This window comes from Rattus norvegicus, chromosome 10, assembly GCF_021556685.1.
Source record: "Rattus norvegicus strain SHRSP/BbbUtx chromosome 10, alternate assembly SHRSP_T2T, whole genome shotgun sequence".
NCBI lineage: Eukaryota > Metazoa > Chordata > Mammalia > Rodentia > Muridae > Rattus > Rattus norvegicus.
Window position 1 is genome coordinate 37,303,818 of NC_141543.1, and position 26,830 is coordinate 37,330,647.

The following is a 26,830-nucleotide window of genomic DNA, read 5'->3' on the forward strand; positions in this document are numbered from 1 at the left end:
GAGTTTTGCTGGATACAGTAACCTGGGCTGGCATTTGTGTTCTCTTAGGGTCTGTATAACATCAGTCCAGGATCTTCTGGCCTTCATAGTTTCTGGCGAGAAGTCTGGTGTGATTCTGATAGGTCTCCCTTTATATGTTACTTGACCTTTTTCCCTTACTGCTTTTAATATTCTTTCTTTATTTTGTGCGTTTGGTGTTTTGACAATTATGTGACGGGAGGTGTTTCTTTTCTGGTCCAATCTATTTGGAGTTCTGTAGGCTTCCTGTATGTCTATGGGTATCTCTTTTTTTAGGTTAGGGAAGTTTTCTTCTATGATTTTGTTGAAGATATTTACTGGTCCTTTGAGCTGGGAGTCTTCACTCTCTTCTATACCTATTATCCTTAGGTTTGATCTTCTCATTGAGTCCTGGATTTCCTGTATGTTTTGGACCAGTAGCTTTTTCCGCTTTACATTATCTTTGACAGTTGAGTCAATGATTTCTATGGAATCTTCTGCTCCTGAGATTCTCTCTTCCATCTCTTGTATTCTGTTGGTGAAGCTTGTATCTACAGCTCCTTGTCTCTTCTTTTGGTTTTCTATATCCAGGGTTGTTTCCATGTGTTCTTTCTTGATTGCTTCTATTTCCATTTTTAATTCCTTCAACTGTTTGATTGTGTTTTCCTGGAATTCTTTCAGGGATTTTTGCGATTCCTCTCTGTAGGCTTTTACTTGTTTATTAATGTTTTCCTGTGCTTCCCTAAGTGTGTTCAGGTCTTTCCTGAAGTCCTCCAGCATCATGATCAAATATGATTTTGAAACTAGATCTTGCTTTTCTGGTGTGTTTGGATATTCCATGTTTGTTTTGGTGGGAGAATTGGGCTCCGATGATGGCATGTAGTCTTGGTTTCTGTTGCTTGGGTTCCTGCGCTTGCCTCTCGCCATCAGATTATCTCTAGTGTTACTTTGTTCTGCTATTTCTGACAGTGGCTAGACTGTCCTATAAGCCTGTGTGTCAGGAGTGCTGTAGACCTGTTTTCCTCTCTTTCAGTCAGTTATGGGGACAGAGTGTTCTGCTTTCGGGCGTGTAGTTTTTCCTCTCTACAGGTCTTCAGCTGTTCCTGTGGGCCTGTGTCTTGAGTTCACCAGGCAGCTTTCTTGCAGCAGAAAATTTGGTCTTACCTGTGGTCCCGAGGCTCAGGTTTGCTCGTGGGGTGCTGTCCAGGGGCTCTCTGCAGCGGCAGCAACCAGGAAGACCTGTGCCGCCCCTTCCGGGAGCTTCAGTGCACCAGGGTTCCAGATGGTCTTTGGCTTTTTCCTCTGGCGTCTGAGATGTGTGTGCAGGGAGCAGTCTCTTCTGGTTTCCCAGGCCTGTCTGCCTCTCTGAAGGTTTAGCTCTCCCTCCCACGGGATTTGGGTGCAGAGAACTGTTTATCCGGTCTGTTTCCTTCAGGGTCCGGCGGTGTCTCTGGCAGGGGTCCTGCCGCTCCTGGGCCCTCCCCCACGGGAGCCCAGAGGCCTTATACAGTTTCCTCTTGGGCCAGGGATGTGGGCAGGGGTGAGCAGTGTTGGTGGTCTCTTCCGCTCTGCAGCCTCAGGAGTGCCCACCTGACCAGGCGGTTGGGTCTCTCTCTCACCGGGTCTGGGAGCAGAGAGCTGCTGCGGGCCGGGATCCGCGGGTGTGGGACTTCCGTTAAACACAGAACGTGCCCGGTTCTAGAGAAATTCTGCTTCCGTGTGTCCCAAGCTCACCAGGCAGCTTTCTTGCAGCAGAAAATTTGGTCTTACCTGTGGTCCCGAGGCTCAGGTTCGCTCGTGGGGTGCTGCCCAGGGGCTCTCTGCAGCGGCAGCAACCAGGAAGACCTGTGCCGCCCCTTCCGGGAGCTTCAGTGCACCAGGGTTCCAGATGGTCTTTGGCTTTTTCCTCTGGCGTCCGAGATGTGTGTGCAGGGAGCAGTCTCTTCTGGTTTCCCAGGCCTGTCTGCCTCTCTGAAGGTTTAGCTCTCCCTCCCACGGGATTTGGGTGCAGAGAACTGTTTATCCGGTCTGTTTCCTTCAGGGTCCGGCGGTGTCTCTGGCAGGGGTCCTGCCGCTCCTGGGCCCTCCCCCACGGGAGCCCAGAGGCCTTATACAGTTTCCTCTTGGGCCAGGGATGTGGGCAGGGGTGAGCAGTGTTGGTGGTCTCTTCCGCTCTGCAGCCTCAGGAGTGCCCACCTGACCAGGCGGTTGGGTCTCTCTCTCACCGGGTCTGGGAGCAGAGAGCTGCTGCGGGCCGGGATCCGCGGGTGTGGGACTTCCCAAAATAATCTTTAAAGATAAATATTTTGATACTTACAGTGTACCCGATGTTTTGTATTCTTCAAAATTCACATGTTGATATTGTTACCACCAATGTAATGGAATTAGAAGGCAGAGCTTCTGAGAGGTGGTCAGAACCCAAGGCAGGACCTCATCAACTGGATGAGTATTCTTATTTTTCTTGCCCTAGGAATCCCAGGGAGATATCTTGCCCCCTTTTTTTCTTATGAGGATATAATAAGTTGGCAGTTTGAAACCTGAAGGAATGCTCTCACTAGAATGATGCTGGCGTTCTGATCTCAGACTCCAGAATTGTGAGAAAAAATTTCTGTTATTTACAAACAATACTCTACCATTCTGTTATAGCAATGACACTCAAAATGTCACTTTTAAGTAAATAAATGTAACTTCAAGTTAAAGTCTCTTATATTTATTTTATACATGTGACATATTCTGTGGCCCCAAAATTATTTTAACTCATCTTCCAATGATTGGATTTGACAGGTTTTTTTGTACCTAATATTCTAGTTATTATGATAAAAGACAAATTTAAACTATATTTTTTATCTAAATGCAAGTAAGCATTATTTGGACCATAAATTTTGGGTCTTATAGATTATTTGTGCTAAAAATCATATTAATTCTGTGTTATAGAAAGAGCACAGACTATACTTATTTTGAAGAAGTTTAATTTCACAAATATAAATGCAAGAATAATAATAAAAATACCCACAGCATTGTCACTCAAATAAATCCACTGTTTATTTTTAGTTTCTATAGAAATCCTGAGTCTTGTGTATATATCACTTTTACACATTTTCCATTAAGTTTTGCGTATTGAGATAAAAGTCCTGAAAACCTATGTGAACTTGAAACTCCATCACTCACTTCATTGTCTGTTTCAATGGTAGGGTAACATGAAATTTTCTCATCTCTGAGTTTGGCTGTACACTGGGCTTTTGAGAACCACTGTTTCCTATTCAAATATTCTTGGCAGGGTGAATTTTGAAAATAGGCTCATTGGAGCAAAGGCTATGAATATTTTTATGACTCTTCAGAAATACCAAACAGTTACATTCTGACAGGACATAGCAGTACCTTCTTGTCCTCAGAGCAGAGATGTGTATCTGTCCGAATCTCAACAGAAAAAGTAAGCAGTCTCATATCATGGAAGGAGTTATCTGTGAGCTTAGAGCTCAGCTGTAGGATCACCCTCCATCCATTCCTTAATTTTGTTGAGAAATGTTTATTTCAACTGTCATAATAATATGTACTTTACTGTGTTCTTCTTGGGGTTAAATAAGAAAGTGTAATACCCCCCTCCTTTTTTATTTTTACACGATCCTTAACTAACAGTCACTTTTTAACCAATCTGACAGTAAGGAAAAACAAAAGATTAAGACATCAAATATTCTATATGACTATGACCAACCTCTGTGAGTCTTAATATTAATTGTCAATTTGACATAATTTAGGATTACCTAAGGTGATCAGTCTTCAAGCACACCTTTGAGGCATTATTAGATTAGATTAACACCTCTGGACAAGTCTTCGAGGGATTATCAAGGCTGAGTCAGTTGAGGTAGGAGTGATATGTAAATATCACTATTCCATGGGTTAGGATCCTGGACTGGAACAAAACAAAAAGGTGTTATGAGTTGAGCGCGATCATGGCTCTCTTCTTCCTGACTGTAGACCCAGGAAGACCAGCTGCTGACACTGGGACTCCATGATGTTCCAGGACCTATGAATTGTGGTCCAGTGTCAGCCCTTCCTTATGAAGACTTTGTCACGTATCTCATTCAGCAACAAGGCATAATGAAACCATATTTGACCACATTTTTGAAATAAATTTTCCTATATTTCATTTGGTAGCTTATAGATTATACTTTAAAATCGTTTTTCTAGGGGGTGGATGGGGAGGGGAATGCCCTTATCGAAGAAGAGGAGGGGAAGGGGGAAGGGGGCTTATGAGCAGGAAACTGCAAAAGGGAATAACATTTGAAATGTAAATAAAAATATCCAATAAAAAGGAAAATAATTGCCATGAATACAAGATTAAAAAATCAATAGTACTAAGAGACATGGGTTTCTGTTACTAACTTTTTAGAAAGCATATGTTCAATATTCAACATCTCAGAAAAGGAGTAGAAAAAAATCGTTTTCCTATTTCTAAAGTAAGATTGCATCTTGCAAAAAAATTACCAATTTTTTTTGAGACAAGGTCTCATGTAGCCCAGGCTAGCCTTAAGCTCACTATATAGGCAGAATGGCTTTGTCCTCCTGATTCTCCTGCTTAAAACTCCCGAATTTTGGTATCACAGGTTTCTACCACTATGCCTACTTTAAATTCAATATTTGATGTGGCAACATATTTTTATTTTGCTTGAAAATAATGTTCACTATCTTAATTACAATTGCTAATGTCATAGGATGGGGGAAAAAAGGAACATTTCCACTTATGTGAATTACGTGCTTATTATTGCTTTTGCTAATTTATGAATTAATGTCTTGAAAGTTTTATTATTAATCTGTGTGAGCCCTTTCAAGCTTTAATAACTTATCATTTATTCTGCTTACTGCCATATTTCATTACTTAAAAAAGATTTATTTGTAATTGTGCATGCGTGTGTGCACAAATGTGAGTGTGGTGCAGGAGGCCAGAGGCACTGGATCTCCTGCAACTAGAGTTATCTGATGTGGATTCTGGGAATCAAACCCAGGTTCTTTGTGAGGATAGCATATTCTTTTAACTGTTGAACCATCTTTCCAGCCAATTTATGTATGAATGTATGAATGTATGAATGAATGTATGTATGTATGTATGTATGTTATATATGTATTTGATCTGTCTTTTATGAAACTTTCCAGCCCACTTATTTGTTTGTTTGTTTAATCTGTCTTTCACAACACTCTCCATCCAATTTACTTATTTATTTGTCTATCTGTCTGTATTTATTTATTTAGAATATCTCCTGTACATGACAGTGAACTGAGGGTAGAAGCAAGTTGAGAAGTACACATGATGATTGGATCTGGTAGCACATGTTTCTCATTATAGCACTTGCGAAACCGAGGCTGGAGAATAAATGTGAGTTTGAGACCAGTCTGAGTCATGGAGCAACTATCTTAAGAAAATTAATAAAATTTAACCTACCCCCACTCCTGACACACAGAAAACAAAACAAAGCAAAATAAAACAAAAGGAATACTTCAGTGGGCTCGTTTCTTCTCTGCAAGTCCCCCTATCATCCTTCCACAGACTGTGGTAAATTGATAGTCTATTCTGTTAACTTGTTTTATCTTCCATACTGTGTTATACCTGCATTTCAGATCATTGCATACACAGCAGAAGAGGCTGAGATGTCCTGAGCGAGGGGCATATGTTATTTACAAGAGCACATAGACACCAGATAAAGCAATGTTCTTAAGCCCTCAAGTATCCATTGGAGATGATCTAAGGTGTGATGCAAAAGCCTCTTTACTTCAACCAATACATTGTTGGTCAGTTTTTCAAATATCAGTCTCATGAGCTTTACCTTTTACCTTGATTTGTGTTGGAAATCCAACTCTTTCTCCCAGCATCCTTTATTTCACTTGTAGCTCTTTCACTCCTGTGATTGCCCACTGCAACCTCATTGAGTGCTGAAATCACACACATTTGGAAAATGTCACCATCGCTATGGCTGTCTGTTAGGATTTTGTCTGGACTCTATGGTTTATCTTTGCTATTTGTTTTCTATTTAATTTTGCCTGGAAATTAGAACAAAATGCCTATTGGGTAGAGTATTAAATATATAAATAAATAAACCCGAGAGAACAAAAGAAAAGTTCTATCAGTTTTTCTCTTTACCACTCAGGCTTGGTCTCTTCATTTTACTTTTCTGTCTTTGAAAACTGCTCATTTTTCTTAGCACAAGGGACATTCCACTCTTCCACATGGAGATTTATGTATGTCTGGATGGATGGCCATTATACTTAGCATACGTTGTATGTATATAGCAAAACTCACCAGACTTAGTGGAATTTTCTACCTGAGAAGTGCTTTAAGCTGTGGGGAAAAGCAAGCACTGATCTTTTTAAGGCTTGGTGAATTTTTAAAGTCTTATATCTCACCAAGGTTTTCCATTTATTCATATAAAGAAATAACGTAGATTCTAATTTTATATGTGTGTTTTTAAAGTTTATTTTTATGCTTTAAAGATTAACTGGCAGTACTGTGTCTTTCAGATTTTTCTTTTTGATTTTATTTTTGACATGAAGTTTAGAAGCTCTTCTCTTAGCCTTGCTGCTCACTTCTGTTCCTGTGCTGGCAGGTTTGGAATCTCATGGTGGACGCTTCTATCATTTCTCTACTGAAAACTCAAAACCCTTATATATCTCGGAAGACTTTCCATCATATGTAAGTTGGAGTGCATTTTTAAATTTTTTATTTTTGAAACAGTACCTCACCATGTAGCACAGGCTAGCCTGGAATTCGGAGATTTTCCTGCCTCTGCCTCCTGGGTCCTGGGACTATGAAGGTCTGCACCACCTCCTCCAACGATGTGTGGTGTTGGCCTGCATGCTGGAGGCTTTCCAGGGAGATCTCTAGTTTGGCTAGGGGTGTGGGATCCAATCCTTAAATAGGCCGGTTTCTTTCTCAAATCGTGGATTCACTAACAGAATGCTGTTCCGTTCAAATTCCAAGCATCTTGTTAACTTAAAATACGCGATCTATTTTTTTATTTGGAGGCAATACAGCCAGAAAATCTTTTTCATTCTGATCTTGTTCTTTTCTTTTATGTGCTCATGGAAAGGCAAAGAAAAGCTACTCCTTGTTGTCATGAGGAAGTATGTGTATACTGTATACACATGGGTGCCTGTGTGCATATGTATGCCTGTGTTTATGTACACGTGTGTCTGGGTTTTATGCTTTGTAACTTTGTAGAAGCTACAACATAGTGATAATAGTTCCCTCCCACAATTATGTTCTTTTTAAAAATTTCTTGTCACTCTTCATGGTTTTATACTTTAGTTTCTTGTTCATTATAGCTGCTTCATCATGTACCATTAACAGGGTGGAGCATGCTATAACTGGATCTCTCCTCAAATGACATATGTGTGTGTATGTGTGTGTGTGTGTGTGTGTGTGTGTGTGTGTGTGTGTGTATGTGTGTGTATATATATATATATATATAAATATTATATATATAGTCTACTTTAAAATATCAATCTCTTTTAATAATGATTTTATTGGTGATTTATTTCTATACCACGTTTTAAAATACAACTGTCCACATGGCCTCCCAGTAGAGGAAGACTGATTATTTAGAGTCATAAATGTGCCTTTGGTTAATGACTACTCTCTGAAACTTTGTTACTTCCAAATTGCTTGTCTCCTACTCAAATGGACTATAATTTGAAAGATTATCATATTTTTAAATTATAATGAGTTATCTTGTTATTAAAAGTATTATAATTATGTCTAATTGTTTGTGCCAAGAAGACTAAGAAGCTCACTTGTTGTCCTCTTATTGAAGAATAACAAGGGTATTGGGGACAGTAAATTGATCCTCAATTTTGGCTAAGTGTTTAGTATTGTTGAGAGTCATTAAAACTTGGCAAACACAAACTAAAATTACCTTGTCATTGTACTTGAGATGCTGATTCCTGAGTGTTGCTCACAGCGTCTTTTGAAATGTGTTTAATGTATTACTCTGTGCAGAGTCCACATTCCTACCCCTATATTTTGACTCTAAGGTTCAAGAAGGATACACCATTACAGTATCTTATGTGACGGGATCAAGATAGAAAGAAATCTAGCAGTTACTAATGTATATCTATTTGCTACTTTGAAAAATTCCCTTCCTGGAAGAAAAGGAACATGGCCTTTTTTTTTCTTTAACTCTTCTTGTATCTCCATACATTCCTATTTTGGAGCCTGGAAGTTTGATTCATCAGTATTTGCCTGCATTTCTCCATCTTGAGTGTTTCTTTGTCTTTTAAAGCTAAAATTTTTTTCTCCAGCACAACTTTAAACTGGTGACTAAATTCTCTTTTATGTAGATTGCTTTAAAACAAGTGCATTTTTAGACATAGATTCTGTGTTGCTTTGGAATGAGACTTTTACTATACAGCCTTTTGCTTTGAGTCAGCAGGTAAATTTAATGAGAAGTAGCCTTTGATGAAAATACATTGAAAATGAGTGCACTACTTTGTCATGTACGGGACATGAGAAATATGTGTTACATTTTCTAGATGAGGAAATGATCTATTTACGTTAGAATGCAATTGCGATGATTGATTAGGTGATTGATGTTCTCAAGTGTTTGCCCCTTTAATCTGTAAGGATTCTAAGGTTTCAGATAGATAAGAGCCCAGTACAATGTCATATTATGAGGTGAAGTAAGGTAATGGTAGAATTCAGGGTTAATGATGAAGATCATAAAGAAATTACACGTGAGATTGGGAGGCATGGTATTCTGAGGCAGATGGTGCAAGATAGGAAGTGTTTTAGGCAGACGGAATAAATGGATGCATAGTGACTTATGGAAGGGGAAGATACACAAAATGAAGGACTGAGTACAGCGAGGTCAAGGGAAGTCTATCTTCCAGGCTACTTGCTCTCACTGTGCTCCATTCAGAAGTATGTTGAATTATTCTTTGGAAAAAAGATGAAAACATATTTGATTAGGATTGAGTACCAGACTCCAAGGTCACCTGTCCACAGTCTGACAAGGGATGCTGATTGAATTGGGTCTCCCCAGTAGGAAATAGTCAGATTGACTTCTTCAAGGACTTGGAGAGCATAGTGGTGAGTTCCTTCTGCAAAAGCCCATAAGGATGCCTTAGGAAGCCATTAGGAATAGCCTTTCCCTTGACCTGCTCCAAGTCATGTGACTCAGTCGCAGAACATGCTTACCTTAAATTAACCTCTCTTTCCATAAATAAGTCCACGCGAATCTCTTCCTAAGAGCCAAAATGTCTCAGCCAACATGTCAGACCATTGATCAGAGAAATGTGGAAGAAAATTAATGTGGAATTTTATTAGCTGTGAGAGAGGAGGAGCTCCCTGAAGAAGTGGACAAGGGTACTTTCCTTCTTACCAATCATTATTTTTTATTAATATATTTTACAAGACTGCAGTTGAAATAATATTAAATACAAATTTGTTTTTATACAGAAAGTGTAATAAAGTTAAAATAGTTCCTTGTAATTCATAGCATTATTGCAATGCTTACAAAAGTTTTGCATAGAGTGTGCAAGGATTGATGTTATTTAAAACAAAACTAAAAAAAAAAAAAAAAAAAAAACTCTTCTCATCTCACACCCAAACCCAGAGAAAACAAAACAAAACAAAACCTAAAAGTAACACAAAGGCCAACTCCATTGGTTCATTCATCCAGATGGGGTTCCTTTTTCAAAGTTCATAATCACCAAACAATTGAACTTTTATGACCTCATCTTTTTTTTGTTAAGGGCTTCAGCGTATCTTCTCCAAAGGGCATCCATTATGAAGGATGTCCTACCTCCTATCTAAAGCATGACCACATCAGGTATGCTTTTCTGGACAAAATGCTAAGAGAGATAAGAAAATCTATCCCACCTCCTCATGAAAATATTGGATGGAAATTGCTTCTGTGTTGCTGTATTCTAAGTATGCCATCAGTTCCTATTAATTTGCTATAATTTCCAATCTTTTGTAGGGCTTTTTTCGGTTGGTTAAATGAGACCCACTAAAGGTACGCATACATGGTTTGCTGTCTGGAAACTTATACCATTGGAAGAGAAATCCCTGACTGACCCAACCTGAGGTTCTTTAACTGAATTCATTCCTAAGGTTGTATGAGCAGTACAAGCAAACAAGTTCTAGCCCTGGGGATAAGTATGAGAGCATTCAGACCCTCCATTGTCCTGTGTAGGATGTACATAGAAGCAGTCAGCCTTATCTCATAGCATCTCTCAGCTCTGTGAGGACCAGGCTAACAGCAAGACTTTGACAAGGGCATAGTAATGTGTAGTCTACCTAGACAGACTCCGGCTGTGTTAATTTTTCAAAACAAGATCTTGTCTATTAACACCTATGGACCAACCTCCAATTCTGTGTTTCAGAAGGTGCCAACGTTCCAAAGCTACCCAGTTAGAAATGAACTGTGGATGTATTCACTTCCTGCTTTCCAGTTGGGATACCTATAGCTTCAGAGCTGAGGGCAGGATGCCAATGTAAAAAAGGTGCCTTGGTTAAGGTGTAGAATGCCTCTCATTTCCAACTCGTGAGAATTGGTGGTGATAGCCTCAAAGCTCTAGTGAGAAGAATTCTGCACCAGGGGAGTGATGTGGCCTTTTAGTGATAATTGAGCAGGGTTGAGGATTAAACCATTACAGCATCAGAGTGGCTTGTTTTGCTCCATATGGTACTGAATGCTTAAAATGAATTGAGTCCTAGTTAGTTCTCAGTGATAGAGATTGAGTCCCAATTTATTTGATGATTTTATTTTACCAGAAGCAAAGCAAGAGTCTAATAGTGTCAAAAACCTCACATAAAATAAGACATTTGATTTTTTTGGAGGGAGGTGTAGAAGGAACTATATGTATGGAGTACAGGATTGTTCATCCATACAGATACACTACTGAATATTCAAATTTTTTCCTACATATGAGACTCGCAACTGATATATCCTCCAATCATAAGGGAGTGTAACTTAACAAGAATCATAACCAGAACAATATAATTTTGTTGTTGTTTTAGATTCTGTTATTCAGTTATTCTATATTTCCACTCCACATATCCACATTTTCCTATAGTATGCAACCTTGATAAGAAATTACAGAAAATGGAGATGCGAAAATTCTGTAGTCTTATTCGCTCAGGATGGTCTAGTCTAAACCACTGCTCACCAACTTGAAACTAACTTGAAAGGTTGGTAACTCCTCAAGAATGAGGCTCACTCTCTGGCTTGATCATTTCATAGGTAGTTGAATTAGAAAATGTTTCTTAGCTTCTTGAAGTCCTAATGTTTCCATATCTGTGATTTAGAACCTTGTACGGAGCTTAACTCCAATCATCAGATGTGTATAAAGCATTCAGCAAGCACCTAATACACACTTTAATGACTATTAATACACAATCCTGATGATGTTTGGAAAGTAGAGTCTAGCTCTTTCCAGATTTTAGGGTAGGCTGTGGACCCAAGGAAGCCTCTTTCTTTTATGCATGAATTTTGAAGACATGACTCCTTTTGTGGTGACATTTTATAGCTTTTCTCCTGTTCTGCAAACAAAGAGTCCATGCCCCTGAATTTCTTAGACTCTCACAAGTCATATTAACAGGAACGCTGAACACCAATGTCTTCCCCATTGAACAAGGTCATTTCTCAGTTCTCAGACAATCCAGTTTTATCGCTCAGCTAAATGAACGGTCTAGTTTTGAGTCTCTTTATGAAATCTAAGCTATCTTCTGCTTCCAGTGACAAAAAAAGTAAAAATGGACTTTGAAGACACTGGGTATGCTGGGTAGGCTTTTTTTTTCTTTTTAAATTCTTAAACATATGTTTCCTTTCCTGATTTCTCAGCAAGGGCAGCTTTAAACCTGTTATATTTAGTGAGGAAGCAAAAGCCACACACTTTGCACTGAGGATGGCAACCCGCGGAGCGAGGCTTTTGGCTGAGGACTCTGGCTTCCTAGGAGGACAGGTGGGCTGGGACTTTAAAGCTGCTTCTTGCCTACAGCGATTGTTCCTTTGGTCTATTCCAGTGGTATCCTCAAAGCATGTCCTGATGCTGCCTGTTGCTGGGATGATTGAGCAGCAGTTGGCGGTGCGGCTGCTCTACTCTTGCCACTCTTCATGTGTGGGTCTGATGGCATCATTAATCCTGTGCCGTGACTTAACCCTCCCTACTGCATCAAAGGCTGATGACATTCTATCTCCCTCAAAAGAAGATACTGATGATTTCTTACTCTGTCCACTTCCACAAAAGCAAGACCTGGGGGTTGTGGGGAGGGGGACAGGCACCAAATAACCTTCCCGAGCCTGGATGCCACCAAGGGATTTTCTTCTCCACTGGGTGCTCTTCGGAAAGAGGACCTCCCACAAGTAATTATTTTTCCTTTGCCATTCAGACCTGCCTTGACAAATTTCAAGGAGTCCATTATGAAGAAAGCTTTTAAGACTCATACGAATCACATTGCTTTAGAAAGTGCTAATGCCTACGGTGCATTGTGCGGGCAGAAGCAGCAGGCTGGTGGCTGGCTGGTGGCTGGCTGCTTTATCACTTATCAGGGGTTTGGCTTTGTGAAGGAGAAATTCAGAGGCAACTGTATAATTTAAAATTCCGATTACCATAGAGGAAGAGATGCATCTGACATCCTAATGCAGGAAGTTTCGACTGTTTTAATGGAAATATGTTGGAACCAGGGAAGCCTTCCTCCAAGGGAAAAATGATGAAAGACTACAAGAGAGACATTTTATCTTTGAGAAGAAAGACCAGTTTTCTAAGGTTGTCTTTCATTAGATCTGTCCCCTCACCTGCCTGCTACAGGGCGACCTGCCAATATATCATTCAGGGAGCTGATTATCATCTTGTCCTTTTACCTAAGACTCCCTAAGGTGTGTGGTGTGGGGAGAGAGATCTAGTCTTGTTTACAACTTACATAAATAAGTTTTTTTTCCTTTTATTGATCCTTAAAAAAGGATTGGGTGCTTAAAATGGATAAGTTCAACATTTTGGCCCAAGCATTATGCTACCTTTTGTTTATAATCCAGGATACCCTCATTGCTCTGCCAACCAGATCCTTCCGATGTATTAATATGGATGGCAGAGGGCTTTCCTGTCATGATGTAGATTAAGGACCAAAAATGGCGGGCATTCTCATTGAAACATATCCTGCCTCTCCAAGGTGAATACTCACATCCTCCAAGCTTCATTTATCATGATGCTGAGTTAGCATACTAAGTACAAAGCTACTATCAGCAAAAGGGACAGACCTACAGTAGAAATCTGCCCTACTGCACAGAAGCAGAGAGGTGTGTACATATGAAACAGCCCCTCCCCCCTTTTGTATTCTTTCCACTCCAAGGAGCAAAGAAAAGACCCAAATTCCTAAGAGCAAAAGTAAACTGCCATTCTTCTGGCCACTCCTAGAAATGACTCCAAGGGAAGGATCTCAATGGTTACTTATGCCTACATATATATAAAGTTGTTGTTTTTCATCCTTCCTGTTTTTCAGCGGGCTAATGTGAGGGTATAGGAACACTGGCTACACTGGAGGTATAGGTGACAGAGGTCATATAAGGGTTAAAACTATTCTCTGGAGGACCTAGGTATAGAAGGCTCTCTGGCACATGGGATGATGCAGTCTTCCTCAGTGCAGATAGACTCAAGAATTTTTAGGGAAGAGACTGAGTCAAGATCATTCTCCTCCACATACTTCTGGTCAAACATTGCTCACCTGAGAAATACCTATCAAAGCTCCTCTGGAAAGAGTGACACAGATAGGAGCACATCTTGCTTGTTCACAAGCTTCTTCTCATTCCACTCCCTCAGTTACCCCAAATCCTCCGATATGCCTTCTCTCTTAGTCACGTCCTTCTTCTTCAAATACTCAGCCAACTTTCATATTCCCAAGGCCCCAGGGAAACACAAGCTACCTCCTGTTCCTGAGAAACCCAACTTCTGTTCCACTATGTGTAACACAGTCCACAAGTAAGCTGTAGCTCAGGGGTCAGCAAATGCGTTTTATGAAGAACTATATAATCTTAATGGTTTCCTGGCCATGCAGTCGATTGTGGGGGTCTATAGTAGCATGGCTCAAAGGCGACAAATAAATGTCGCTGGTCATGGAATCAGGCTTGGTCTCCAGTTCATAGTTTATTGACCCTTTCAATAGCATCACCCCTTAACCAATCTTTGGTCTATGGTTTGTAGATGTGCAATAATCCTTATCTATAGAGAGAATAACCCAAAGGAAGCTGACCACGAATTCAAGTCTGTAAGTGCTGTCCCTTAGTCATTTAACCATCATGGAGCCACATATCAAGTTTCTATCTAGACAGATGCCACGTTTCAAACGTCTGGTGTCTTGAAGTAGTCCCTCCAAATGGAACTCCTATGATTTACAGAATTGCCATACCAAACAGAAGTAAGTGATAAATATATCCAGAGATCACATTTTGGTTTGTAAAATGTTTTCCGAAGTACAGTACCATACCGGAAGTTCTAGGAGGCTGAAGGTTCATTTGAATCCTGCTATTCTACCAGCTGCTTAATATACCCAGAGGTGTGATTATCTAGAAGATACTATATATAAAGACTAGAAAGACTCATTTTTTTTTAAAAGTAGGGGTCAGCAGACATTAATATGAATGCTGGTTCCCTCCTCCCCCAACCCCACCCCAAGGATTCTGGTGAAAGTTTCTTTTGTGACGATGGACAAATGTCCTTGTTAATGAGCATTGGGTAGGTGGGTGCAAGAAGTTCATTGACTAAGGATGCATTTTACCAGTTTCTAGTCTAAACTGAAACACATTATCTTACTCATGCTAGAGATCCTGGTTATTACCTGATGGCCTGTGGTTCTTTCACATAATTGAAAAACAGAATCAATCACAATGTTGTATCATGTATTCCTCCAGAGATTCTTGATTTGTATCCCCAATTGATATCATTTTGATTGTGTATTTGCATGTGAATCAAGATCATGCCTGACTTACTTGCTTGCTCTAGGGTTCAATTTTACATGTGTGAACACAGCGGTTTTTAATTGTCATAAAATTCATGAGGAGTATGACTTTTATGTCACAATTGGTAAATAACATCAGAAGAGGTTCAGGGAACTTTGTTTTTTCGGTCTATCTATAGATTATAGGTGTGAGACGCAAAGGCAGTTTGTCCATTTAAATTACTCCCTCCACCTGCCTCAAAACAACCCTGTCTTTTCTATGAACCCAAGGGACTTCAGAGTTATTGTTTATTTGAATGATGTAGGGTAGGTATTTCTAATAGCTAAGAAGGGCTTTTTGTGACTTGAAATGATACCCGTGTATGAGAAACATGTAGATCTTGGCAGAAAAGGCCTACAAGATACTGGGTATCACCAGCGTCCAGTAACTTGAGGCCTCTCACAGGATCCCCCTTTTAGAGTTCTATACTGTAAATGGAGCAATTTTAAGGATCTTGCCCTAAGATTGACCCACCCAGTGCCTCTGCATAAGATGCAGAGAGGGTGAGGGGAACTAGGCCTGGCCTAAAAGCCAGAAGTCCAAGTTATGAGTCAGGATAGGAAAGTCCCTTCTTTGTGACAATAAGCAACTGAGGAGTCCATCCCCTGTGTATAAACCTCAGACTAATACTTGTCTGTCATATCAGAAATAGCAAACTTCTTTTTTTGCCTCCTGTAACAAACCATTCATCTTGTGAAGTAAGAAAAATTTAGAACCTCGTGGCAAACAAAAACAAAAACAAAAACAAAAAAACAAACAAATGCCATTCAGGCCTACAAATACAACTTCATTCCAAATTGTAGGGTTGCTGCTTGTCTACTGGCTTCCAGGATGTTCTAAGCCAGTTATACCTCCATTCTGGGCTCTTCAAATCCCAAATGTGGAAACTGGTTTGTCTACCAGTTTCTGATGTCCAGTCGCGACTAAACCATTTCCCTCCAACCACCCAAAATAAACTACAGGTACCAAGATAAATAGAATGTGCTTCTCCTTGCTGAGTGCATTGGCTTAAGGCATAGGCACAGTTTCCCCTCTTTGAACAGAGATGGTATAATCCCCTGTCCCAGCACAAGAGCTGGCCAGGGTGACCCTGGGGCATGGTAATAAAGGTGGGGTGCTAAGAGGTAGCTGATGGCGGGAATTAGAGAGCTATTTTCATATATGGGGAGTGACTGCTGCTGAGCCCAGGGGACACAGTGATTCTGAGGCAGACACATGACCCTGTTTTTTTTTTTTTTTTTATTAACTTGCCATTAGCAATTTTGGCAGCATGTAGAGTCTTAGGTTTGTGACTCCTAGAGAAAACGCAACAGTGAGTTCAGGAAGATGAATAGCCCAGTACTGACAAAAGATACAAGAGCAAAGCAAGAGAGATTGTGCAAGCCCTTGGAAATAGGACATGTCTCCAAATGGCCCACTCATCTCAAGAAACTTGGGAGAATTAGCTAGCTTCCCTATGGTTCTCTTAGATTTTCATCTTAGAATTACTTCTCTTGGGATCTGGGGCTCACTCTTTGAGATTCTGACTGATTTAATGGTTTTGAGTCCATCTGTTGGATAAAGTCAGGAAGGAGAACTTAAAAGCTTGAGTGACAGTTCTCCTTTAAAAGAGGTGTCTCCTTCATCTTCTTTGCTTGTAAAGCCATTGATTGGTTTCTAGCCTAGAGAGGAAGAGCTGGTTTCCTCTTTTATGCCAGTTTCAAAGCTCTTTCTCATTGGCTGTGGGCAAATATGTAAGTTGAATAATAGAAGTTAGGTCAGTGGCTTAAGTTCATTCAGAATTCATTACTACCCACCCCCATTCATTTAGTCACACAATTCCTAGTATTGTTGGTCTGCAAAGGTAGGGTGGCCACTTTGAGATTTTATGGCTAGTTTCTATGGTTTTTACCTCATCCTTATCTTGAGGAGAAGAACGTGATCAGCTTGGCTGAAAGTATAAAAGGGAAACCAAATATCTATGTCTTTAACATAGTCTTACTATGTAGCCCAGGCTGGCCTCTATCACCACAACTTCCTTGGTGTTGAGATTACAGATGGGTCTGGTTTTCTTTTCGGCCTGTATATCAGCACTTGAGAGTGAGCTGAAGATTCCCGCCATCATTGCCTCTAATGGCTCTACAAGAGAAGCTAGGTGATTTCCTGAACACATTGATGGATATTTTGTGGGTGCTCAATCCACTCTGTGATTTGAAATTGCCTAGGGAATGCTGGGCCTGAATGAGTACTTCTTTTCTGTCATGTCGATGATGGGAATGGGGCAGAAAAATGACAGTGGATGATGTCACAGGGTCACCCATGGTTCCTTTTGTACTGAAACCTCATTTTATACAGAGGATATATATATATTTATTTATATATTTATATATATTTATATTCGCTCACAAACAACCCACTCATACACACACACACACACACACACACACACACACACACACACAAGGGCTTTGATAGGCTTTCTGTGTTCTAGTAAAAATAGCTGGCAGCCAGTGTCTCAAGCCAAAAAGGGCCTTTATGCTGCCGACAATTGTCCATTATGGAAGTCTTTCAAAGGCAGACACTTGTGTTTATCTGACAAGTAGAACCAGTTCCTGCCTGGGACAGGAATAACCTCCCATTGGCGCAGACGCAGACCTCGAAGACCTTCTGCCTCGTTCCTGTGGGTGTGTAGGATCCACGAGGCAGTCTAGGTAGTTTGATTTTCGCAGCATCTAACTTAATCTAGAGAGAGTGAATAGGAAAGAAAGAGTCAGTCAGAAGCTGTTTTCTAAGTTCCTGACTATCCAAGATCAGAAAGCTGACTATTCCATTAAATATAAACCTCACTAGTATCTACTGTGTGCTGAGCAGTGTTGACAGTGGAGATAAGACAGCCTCTAACCTATATTCTAACCTGTAGCACAAGCCTATATTCTAGCAATATGAGATAGCAGCATCTTTCAAAAGTGTGGTATGCAGACTAAGAAGAGTGGCATAGAGTCAAATAAATGTGGGAATGACACATTAGCTTTCATTCCTTCAGGGCACCGCATGTCCATGGCTAGTATGAAGCTTCCAGAAGACAGTAGAGTATACGGCATTATCCACGATTTCAAAGGTTAGTGAGCCTTCCTCTTGCTTTCTTTTTTTAATGGTGGCACTGATATCCAACATAAATATACTTTCAGAAATACCCTGCATATATGATAAGCTGTGGTGAAAGATACCATTAGGTTTTTGATAAATAACTGTCTCCTCCAGAGGTCAGGTCTGAGTGGCTGCGAGCTACCTTGAGGAGGTAGCTCCTGTTTTTATGAGCATGGCTTGCAGCTTGTGGCTATTTGAGAGGCGGTTGTTATGATGGAAGGCTCCATCAGACAAATTCTTTAAAAACAAATAAAAGTGAGTATCTACCAGACATTTTTTAATATCCACCTAGTGGCTATAATGACACAGGGTGAGCCGAATGCCTGGTAAGTAGGCAGGCCAGGCGGAATAGCGTTTTATCTTTAAAAGTCAGGTTGTCCCTTTATTTTCATCCTTAAATAAAACAGTTAACCTATGAACACTTGAAAAGGGTCATAATCTGCAGCCAAGTCAGACTTCTGCCCCTAGGAGAACTTAGATTAACTTTTCTATGAAATGACAAGTGGCATTTGTGTTCAATGACCCAGTTGTGTTGGGGTGAGGAGTGCCAGCAACAAGTTACTCTTTGGCCATCTACTTATACCCTGTTAGTTTCTGACTCATTCTGACTCAGGATACTTCTTAGACCTGACTCTTCATTCTCAAAGAGAACCCAAGGACACAACATGAAATAATTTCACGTGTACTAAGTTTATTTCAGCCACATGGGTGGGATATACAACTTCATTATGTGGAGGAACTAAATCTTATTTTAAGGTTATGGGAAAGAGAGAATTTGGAAATAGTGTTCATTATCACAGTTATGTAATGTTTTACTTGTGATACATACACAGTATTATCCTAGCACTTCACAAATAACTAATCATAGCATTTATGTATTATGGGTTTAATTCATAGTCATGATGTTCAACCCTCTTATGAGACTCTTGGGTTGATATTAATCTCTGTGCTAACCAGTGCTACTAGGGGAAAGGTAGGCTCCCAATTTCTGTCGTTCCTAGTCCTTACCTCTCCGTCCTTGGACTCCAGTCTCAGCTCACTTCTGCAGGTGGCCTCCATATTGCCAGCTTCTGCATTTATTTCTACTCCTTTTGGGGCTTCCATCACTAGAGAGCGGGTTGGGGACTCCAACCTGAAACACAAGGCACCAATTAAAGATTCTTTTCCCTGCTTAGGAATTTTAAGAAGCTGAAACTCAGGGCATTGAAGCAGCTATGAAGAAATTAGATGAAAAAATTAGCACTTCATCTAATTTTTCTAGATCAGCTTTAACAGACATACAAGTTTGTAACAGAGTGTAAGGTTTCTAGGCTTTATCTTTTCCACATTTTACAAAGGTTGTAAGAAAAGGCATTCTAGGATCATGGCCTCATGTTACCGTATACTGAACTGATCATTTTAATTTCCTTATTAGTAAAACTTACCAAAGCATTACCCGTATCTCCCCTCCCTTGTGATTACTGTTATTTTTTTAAAAGTAAGAGGATTCTAGCACCCAGCTTTCTACAAAGTCTCCACTGTGTCTTACTATCGGGATCTTCTGAAGGTACCCAATCAGACCAAAGTTAAGAAAACAGACATAGGAGTCTGGAGAGATGGCTTAGTGGTTAAGAATGCTTGTTGCCTTTGCAAGTCTAAGGAACAGGTTTCAGAACTCCAGTTCTGGGGTTCTGATACTCTTAATTATCCTCCATCATCTGCATCTATATGCACGTACCTCCCTACCTGCTACCATATACATGCAGAGCTAAAGGTAAAGATAATATTGCTTAAAAGAAAAAAATAGGTCTAAGAGTCAGAAAGTCATATAATCAAGCCACGAGGCATCCCCTTTATTGCACGGGCAAACATTATGGTTTAATTTGAAATCACTGTGCTTAAGAGATCTATAAAACAAAACTGCCTCCAACCTGTGAGCCCTACTTGATCAAGGACAGATAACTTCCTAGAATGCTGGGAGCTGTTGTTCATGTAAGATAACAAGCTAAGCTTGGTGGCACCAACTGCACAGGATGTGTGCTTGATCACATGTAGACAGCAAGTTAAGTCATACTGCGTACTTGCCTCCGATTGTATGAGGGCAGGATGTACAAAGCCTTGTAAGTTTTCTCTTTTTAATCCCCTGACTAATGTTATTTAGTAGCATAGTCTGAACATAAATGAATCTTAGGAATGCACCTGGCCAGTAACCTAGCCAGTATTTAATAAAACCTCTTATTTATTAAAATTTATTCATGGTTAGTTTCTATCCCTGTGAATTTCTGAATGACTGGTCAATTTCTGAATGATTTCAGACCCATAACATTATAACCACAGGCAATTCTTTCTTCTTTCACTCTCTAAATTTTCTCAAAGCCTCAGTTTCTTTATAAAATTCAAGTCAGGCCTGGCACATTAGAAATGTGACTTGGTCTAAAATAGTATGAATGTGAATGGAATATTACTTACCCAAAATTCATGGAAGCCAAACGTGTTTCAGATTTTGGAAATTTCTAGAGTTAAGTAGGTTTTACTGAGCATTCCTCATTTGAAAAAAATCCAAAGGCTCCAAATTATGGTATCTTAGTGACACTCTATAATTTTTTTTTTTTGAGATTGGAGCACATAAGGACTGTGACTCTGTTCTGGTATTGACATTCTTATTATAACTAGCAAAAATGGATTCTTGAGACTAACCTTGTGATGTAGATTTAGTACAGACCCCAAGGGTTGCCTGGGTCTAGGGGGGATTAGGACAGGAGGAGGGGCTGTTTTGGGGTCATGGAAGTCTGATATCTATCTTGATTGCAGTACAGTACTTATTCCATGTCTCTATGTATTTTTGAAAATGCAAAGCAAGCAAACAAACAAAAACCTGGAGTCAATTTCACTGACTGTAAGGAAAATCAGCCCTGCTCTATGCTAATTATAATGGCAAAACCTAGTTTGCCTTTAATAGTTTTTTGTTTGTATGTTTTTACCAGCTCACTTTAATGAGTGAAAGCTCAGCTATTCCCATGACTATTCTAGATTTGAACAGTGTGAACAGACAGGGATTCATGAAGATCCTTTTATGGAGAAAGCAGCTCAACTAAGGACTCAGCAGTGGCTTTAGCACTGACTTCCTCCTTCCGGTCGGTCAATCTCTCGACTTAGCTCTCCCAACTTCCCTATATCGTGAATGTGTTGAAAATCAGCATCACCCTTCTGTCCCTCTGCTGCCTGCCTGGTTGTTAGCGTCACTGAGCAATCCCATTGGAGGGCTCCTCCACCATGTCTGTTCTCAACTGCTTCTGCAAAGCAGCTTTGTCCTTGAGGATTTTCTATCAGAGCTACAAGAGGAGCAACAGACCAAACGTACTTCCACAGAAAATGCCTCCATTTCTACTAATCCTTACTGGTCTCGCTCCCTTGTGTGTGGTAACAATCCTTCCAATACACAGTCTCTTAAAAAGACCTGCACTAAGGCTGCTCAAGTCAGGTGTGTTTCTGCTTATTATTACGCCTACTTCACTTCACTTGAGGCTTTTCTTTTCCAGTTTATAAGTATTTTTTAATTAGATATATTTCTTTACTTACATTTCAAATGTTATTCCCTTTCCCGGTTTCCAGTCCATAAGCCCCCCTCCCCTACCCCTCCTCCATACTCATATTCCCCCCATCCATCCCCCTTACTGCCCCCCTCATATTCTCCTGCACAGGGGGTCCAACTTTGGCATGGCCAAGGGCTTCCCACTGCTTTGCTACATATGTAGTTGGAGCCCTGGGTCTGTCCATGTATAGTCTTTCGGTAGTGGTTTAGTCTCTGGAGGCTCTGGTTGGTTGGCATCGTTGCTCTTACGGGATTGTAAGCTCCTTCAACTCTTTCAATCCTTCCTCTAATTCCCTCTAAGGGGGTCCTGTTCTCAGTTCGGTGGTTTGCTGCTAGTGTTGACCTCTGTATTGGACATGATCTGGATATGTCTCTCAGGAGAGATCTATATCCGGTCCCTTTCAGCATGCATTTTTAGCTTCATCAATCCTATCTAGTTTTGGCATATATATATATATATATATATATATATATATATATATATATATATATATATATATGCCACATGCAGGGCAGGCTCTGAATGGCCATTCCCTGAGTCACTGCTCTAAACTGCTTGCATATCCCCTCCTATGGATATTTTTTCCCCTTTTAAGAAGGAGTGGGAGCATCCGCATTTTGGTCATCGTTCTTCTTGAGCTTCCTGTGGTCTGTGGATTACATCTTGGGTAATTCAAGCTTTTGGGCCAATATCTATTTATCAATGAGTGCATACCAAGTGTGTTTTTCTGTGATTGGGTTACCTCACTTAGGATGATATTTTCTAGTTCATTCCATTTGCCTATGAATTTCATAAAGTCATTGTTTTTGATGGCTGAGTAGTATTCCATTGTGTAGATATCACTTGAGGCTTTTCTAATAGCCTGGGAATAATAGCAGGGTAATGTGGATGAAGTTCTGTTACTAGCACAAGAGGATGATGTTCACGCAGGGCTACCAAACTTAGACTTTCATCTGACCAATAAGCTTCTGATCTCTCACTTCTGAGACAGGAAGATAGTTTGGGACTATTTTCTCTTGTTTCTTCTTTTAACTATACGGTCTGACTGACTTAGGCAGACATGGACACTTTCTGGAAACATAAATGCTAATTCTGTGAAGAAATAATGGCATTTATTTACAGGGTAGCAGTATAGATGGGAACAAAAGGAACAGGTTTTCCAAAAGTGATGTAGCCTAGTAAGCAACATATTGGCTTTGATTTCTACTAAATTAGGGTCAAATATGGGTTTTGCCTTTTAACTGGATATATAACTCTGATCAAGTCTCTTAAGTGTAGCTACCTGTTTATAACAATCAGACTATAAGACCACTCACTGCATTGACTGGATTTTATGAAGACTGAGATCCCACATATGATGTTCTATAGAAAGAGTCACCTTAGAAACCTTCAGTAAAACTAAGCTGATGGTTATAGGAAGAAAAAAGACCAGAAGCAGTGAGATGGCTTAGAGGATAACAGCTCTTGGGGTATGAGCCTGGTAACTTGAGTTCAATTCTGGAAACTCACAGAAAAGTGGAGAAAACCAATGCCATAAAGCTTTCTTCTGACCTCTGTGCACAGCGGCACATCCCTCACTCCCTCCCAGAACAGCAATAAAAACATTTTTAAAGAAGAATAAAGACCAACAAAGTAAATCAGATCAAATTCTCACAGGCTGGGTAAACATAGGCATTCATTTCTTTCCCAGGAAGGTTTCAAAGAGAAAGATTCAATATTCTAAGGAGTTATATCCATCTGTGAAGTCCAGTACGGTGAAGGAAACACCTGAGACAAATGATTACAGGAGGCACAGTGGTCTAGGTTAGTGGTTACTTGACAAAAGAGAGGAAGTGTGTAAATAAGCTGAGTTAACTTGTGAAATAAGGGGAGGCACAGGTAGAGAAAGGAATGAAGAAAAAAGATAGCCCAAACTGTCTAGCCTGGGAATGGTGTAAGACAGTAACATCACAGATGAGCCGGGCAGGAGTCAGTGTTGAAAGAGTGCAATGGCATAACGCAAGAAGAATGGGATTCATAGAAGCAAGCAAACTTCAGACAATCTGCCTAAGTAAGCCACACTGGATAGCCAAAGAAGATAAAAAGAGAAAATGGTCCCAGTCTCTCTGCCTGTCTCAGAAGTGAGAGGAGATCAGCAACCTGGGACAAGTTCATGAGTCCGACAGAAGTCTAAGCTTGGTAGTCCTTCACGGACATCACTTCCTCTTGTGCTAGTAGAGAAATGTTATCCACATCCCACTGATGTGTACGTGCCCATGAATGAGAGTGAGAAGCTAGCCCCATAGATGGCTAAGTGATTCATATGTCACATTTTGTCAGGAATCATACAGTATTCCTCACAGTTAAGTAGATTATATTTGTGACACCAAATTCCATATATGTTGAATATCCTCATACATTGTACCTATCGTTCTCAGTGAATAAATCTGTGAAAGGTAGAGGTGCAATGAAGAAGGAACTTGACAAAGAGAGTGAGAGCAGGGTTTAGAGAGCTTATTTTTTTATTATTAACTTGAGTATTTCTTATTTACATTTCGAGTGTTATTCCCTTTCCCGGTATCCGGGCAAACATCCCCCTCCCCCCTCCCCTTCCTTATGGGTGTTCCCCTCCCAACCCTCCCCCCATTGCTGCCCTCTCCCCAACAGTCTAGTTCACTGGGGGTTCAGTCTTAGCAGGACCCAGGGCTTCCCCTTCCACTGGTGCTCTTACTAGGATATGCATTGCTACCTATGAGGTCAGAGTCCAGGGTCAGTCCATGTATAGTCTTTAGGTAGTGGCTTAGTCCCTGGAAGCTCTGGTTGCTTGACATTGTTGTACATATGGGGTCTCGAGCCCCTTCAAGCTCTTCCAGCTCTTTCTCTGATTCCTTCAACGGGGGTCCTATTCTCAATTCAGTGATTTGCTGCTGGCATACGCCTCTGTGTTTGCTGTATTCTGGCTGTGTCTCTCGGGAGAGATCTACATCCGGCTCCTGTCGGCCTGCACTTCTTTGCTTCATCCATCTCGTCTAATTGGATGGCTGTATATGTATGGGCCACATGTGGGGCAGGCTCTGAATGGGTGTTCCTTCTGTGTCTGTTTTAATCTTTGCCTCTCTATTCCCTGCCAAGGGTATTCTTGTTCCCCTTTTAAAGAAGGAGAGCTTATTAAATGTAATCCAGTCATTTTAGGCATCAGAATTTACTTTATCCTTGTCTATTAGTTAAGGCCTGCCAGGTCACCAGAATGGCACTGAGGCAGACTTAAAGCTGAATGCTAGCCGTCCAACCCCAGCCTGGGACACTAAGAAAGGTAACTGCTGTGAAAATTTCCTAATGCAAAAGATGACGTAACAATCAGGTTGGTGTGACCATCTCTTGGGAGTAGAACCAAGAAGGTACCCTACTGCTTGCTTCATAGCCTTTCCAGATGACTTTTGCTATTCAGGATGACACAGTACAGTTTAATCTCATGGTTGACTTTGTGCTGAGAAAATCTCCTGCAAAAGCCCTTGTGAACCACAGATGGCATAGCACCCTTGAAGGGATACCCATCCCCTTCTGATCACAGATCAAGGACTAGAACGTATCTGTTTGTGTGGCATAGAAATGAAATGGTGGGGGAATCTTAAGGACTCTGGTCATACGAGCCTTTTCTTCAGTGAAATATTTGGTCTATTTTTAATTTTTCCCCAATTCTTTTATGTGTGTGACATAAAATACACATGTTGAAAGATTGTAGTTGTTTATATTTTTCTTTTTTAGTGGTTTGTCAGTTCACTCAGTCTATGGACATCAGCGTACATTTCCAGGTTTAGTGTAGACAAGCAGATTTGTGCCTTTTGTAACTTATTGGGGCAGTGGTCACTGCAGTGTGGTCAGGACCTTCTATATCATCCTCAAAAGATATATACTTTCCTTTTTCACTAAGTCTGTAACTTGCCAATTATTGAGTTTTGTGCATGGACTGAGGCTGGGTTTGGACTGATGCAGATTATTATGACAGCATTATATATGGAAAAACATTTGAGCTCTAAAAGAAGTGACATTTGCATAGCCTTACTCCTCTCCTTTGAGGATTTCCAGTCTTATTCATTATTTTATTGGCCTATTCTTGAAAAGTACTAACAGTATGTTAACTTACTAATTAAGGGTTAGAGTGTTGATTCTCACTATTTAATCTTTATTTTCAGTTCCTGAATTCCTCCCTGCCTTTTTGTTTCAAATAAGTTAGAATAACTCACTGGTTGTTCTAACGTGTACCAGTTCTTAAATCTTTACTTTTCTAAAGTATATGCATTGATATGCATGTTAACAGCCTTCCTAAAGAATATTTATAATGTATCTGTGACTTTTAAAAATTGCAGTATGATCACTCTTGGGGCCTCTAAGCTTTATGAAAAGCTATTCTTATTTCTTACTTTCTAAAAATATGAGAGCCCCCAGAATGGATTTTTAGATATGCCTACTATATGTTTTCCTTATTGATTCTGAACTTTTGAACATTGTCTTTGAACTGACAAATCCTAGAATAGAACCAGTTTTCTGCATGAAATCAATTCTATAAAAGTTGAACTGCCTTCTTTGGGTCTGATAATGTCAGTTTTTATAAACCTTCCATGATCCTGTGTACTTCAGGTGTTGGCGCCATATTCTTTATGTTTCATTAACTATCCAGTTGTTCTGCTTGGGTTTGTTTGTTTATTATTTTTAGACCATTGGTTGTGCTATTTGATTACTGTTTTTGAGATAGGGTCTCTCTATGTAGCTCTGACTAGCCTGTAACTTACAGTATAGACCCGGCCAGTCTCAAACTCACAGCAATCCATCTGTCACCACCTTCCAACTGGGTTAAAGGCTTGTGCCACCACACTGGCCTGATTTCTTTTATTTTAAAAGTAAGTGTGCTATAAGATACTTAGCTACTTTCCGTTGTTTATCTTTCTTGTCCTCTTATCCATATGTAGTAAGTATTTTAATTTTTCTTTTGTCTCTCCCACCACGCATTAAAAATTCATGCACCCATTGCTGTAGTTGTTCTGATATTTTCCTGGTGGAGATTTCCTTAAACTTTCAAATATGAGCCAGAATATGGGCTTTGCATTTCAGACACATGTCTTATGTAACGGATTCTTTTTATTTCATATGGCTTTTATTTGTACGTGTGTGTGGTAG

The 26,830-nt window shown here is 40.1% G+C and overlaps 1 protein-coding gene across 3 annotated transcripts in view; it reads right to left on the reverse strand.

Annotated features, from left to right (window-relative positions):
- Positions 1-10,833: 10,833 nt before the first annotated feature.
- The window catches only part of Sgcd (sarcoglycan, delta), a 564,388-nt gene continuing 548,391 nt past the window's right edge, over positions 10,834-26,830 (reverse strand). For 2 of the 3 annotated variants that reach the window (NM_001109029.1, NM_001134826.1), the window contains 2 exon segments: positions 17,036-17,699; positions 19,113-19,236. In NM_001109029.1, the coding sequence (NP_001102499.1) occupies positions 17,526-17,699; positions 19,113-19,236 (298 nt within the window). In that variant the 3' untranslated portion in view covers positions 17,036-17,525. 3 annotated transcript variants of the gene reach the window in all.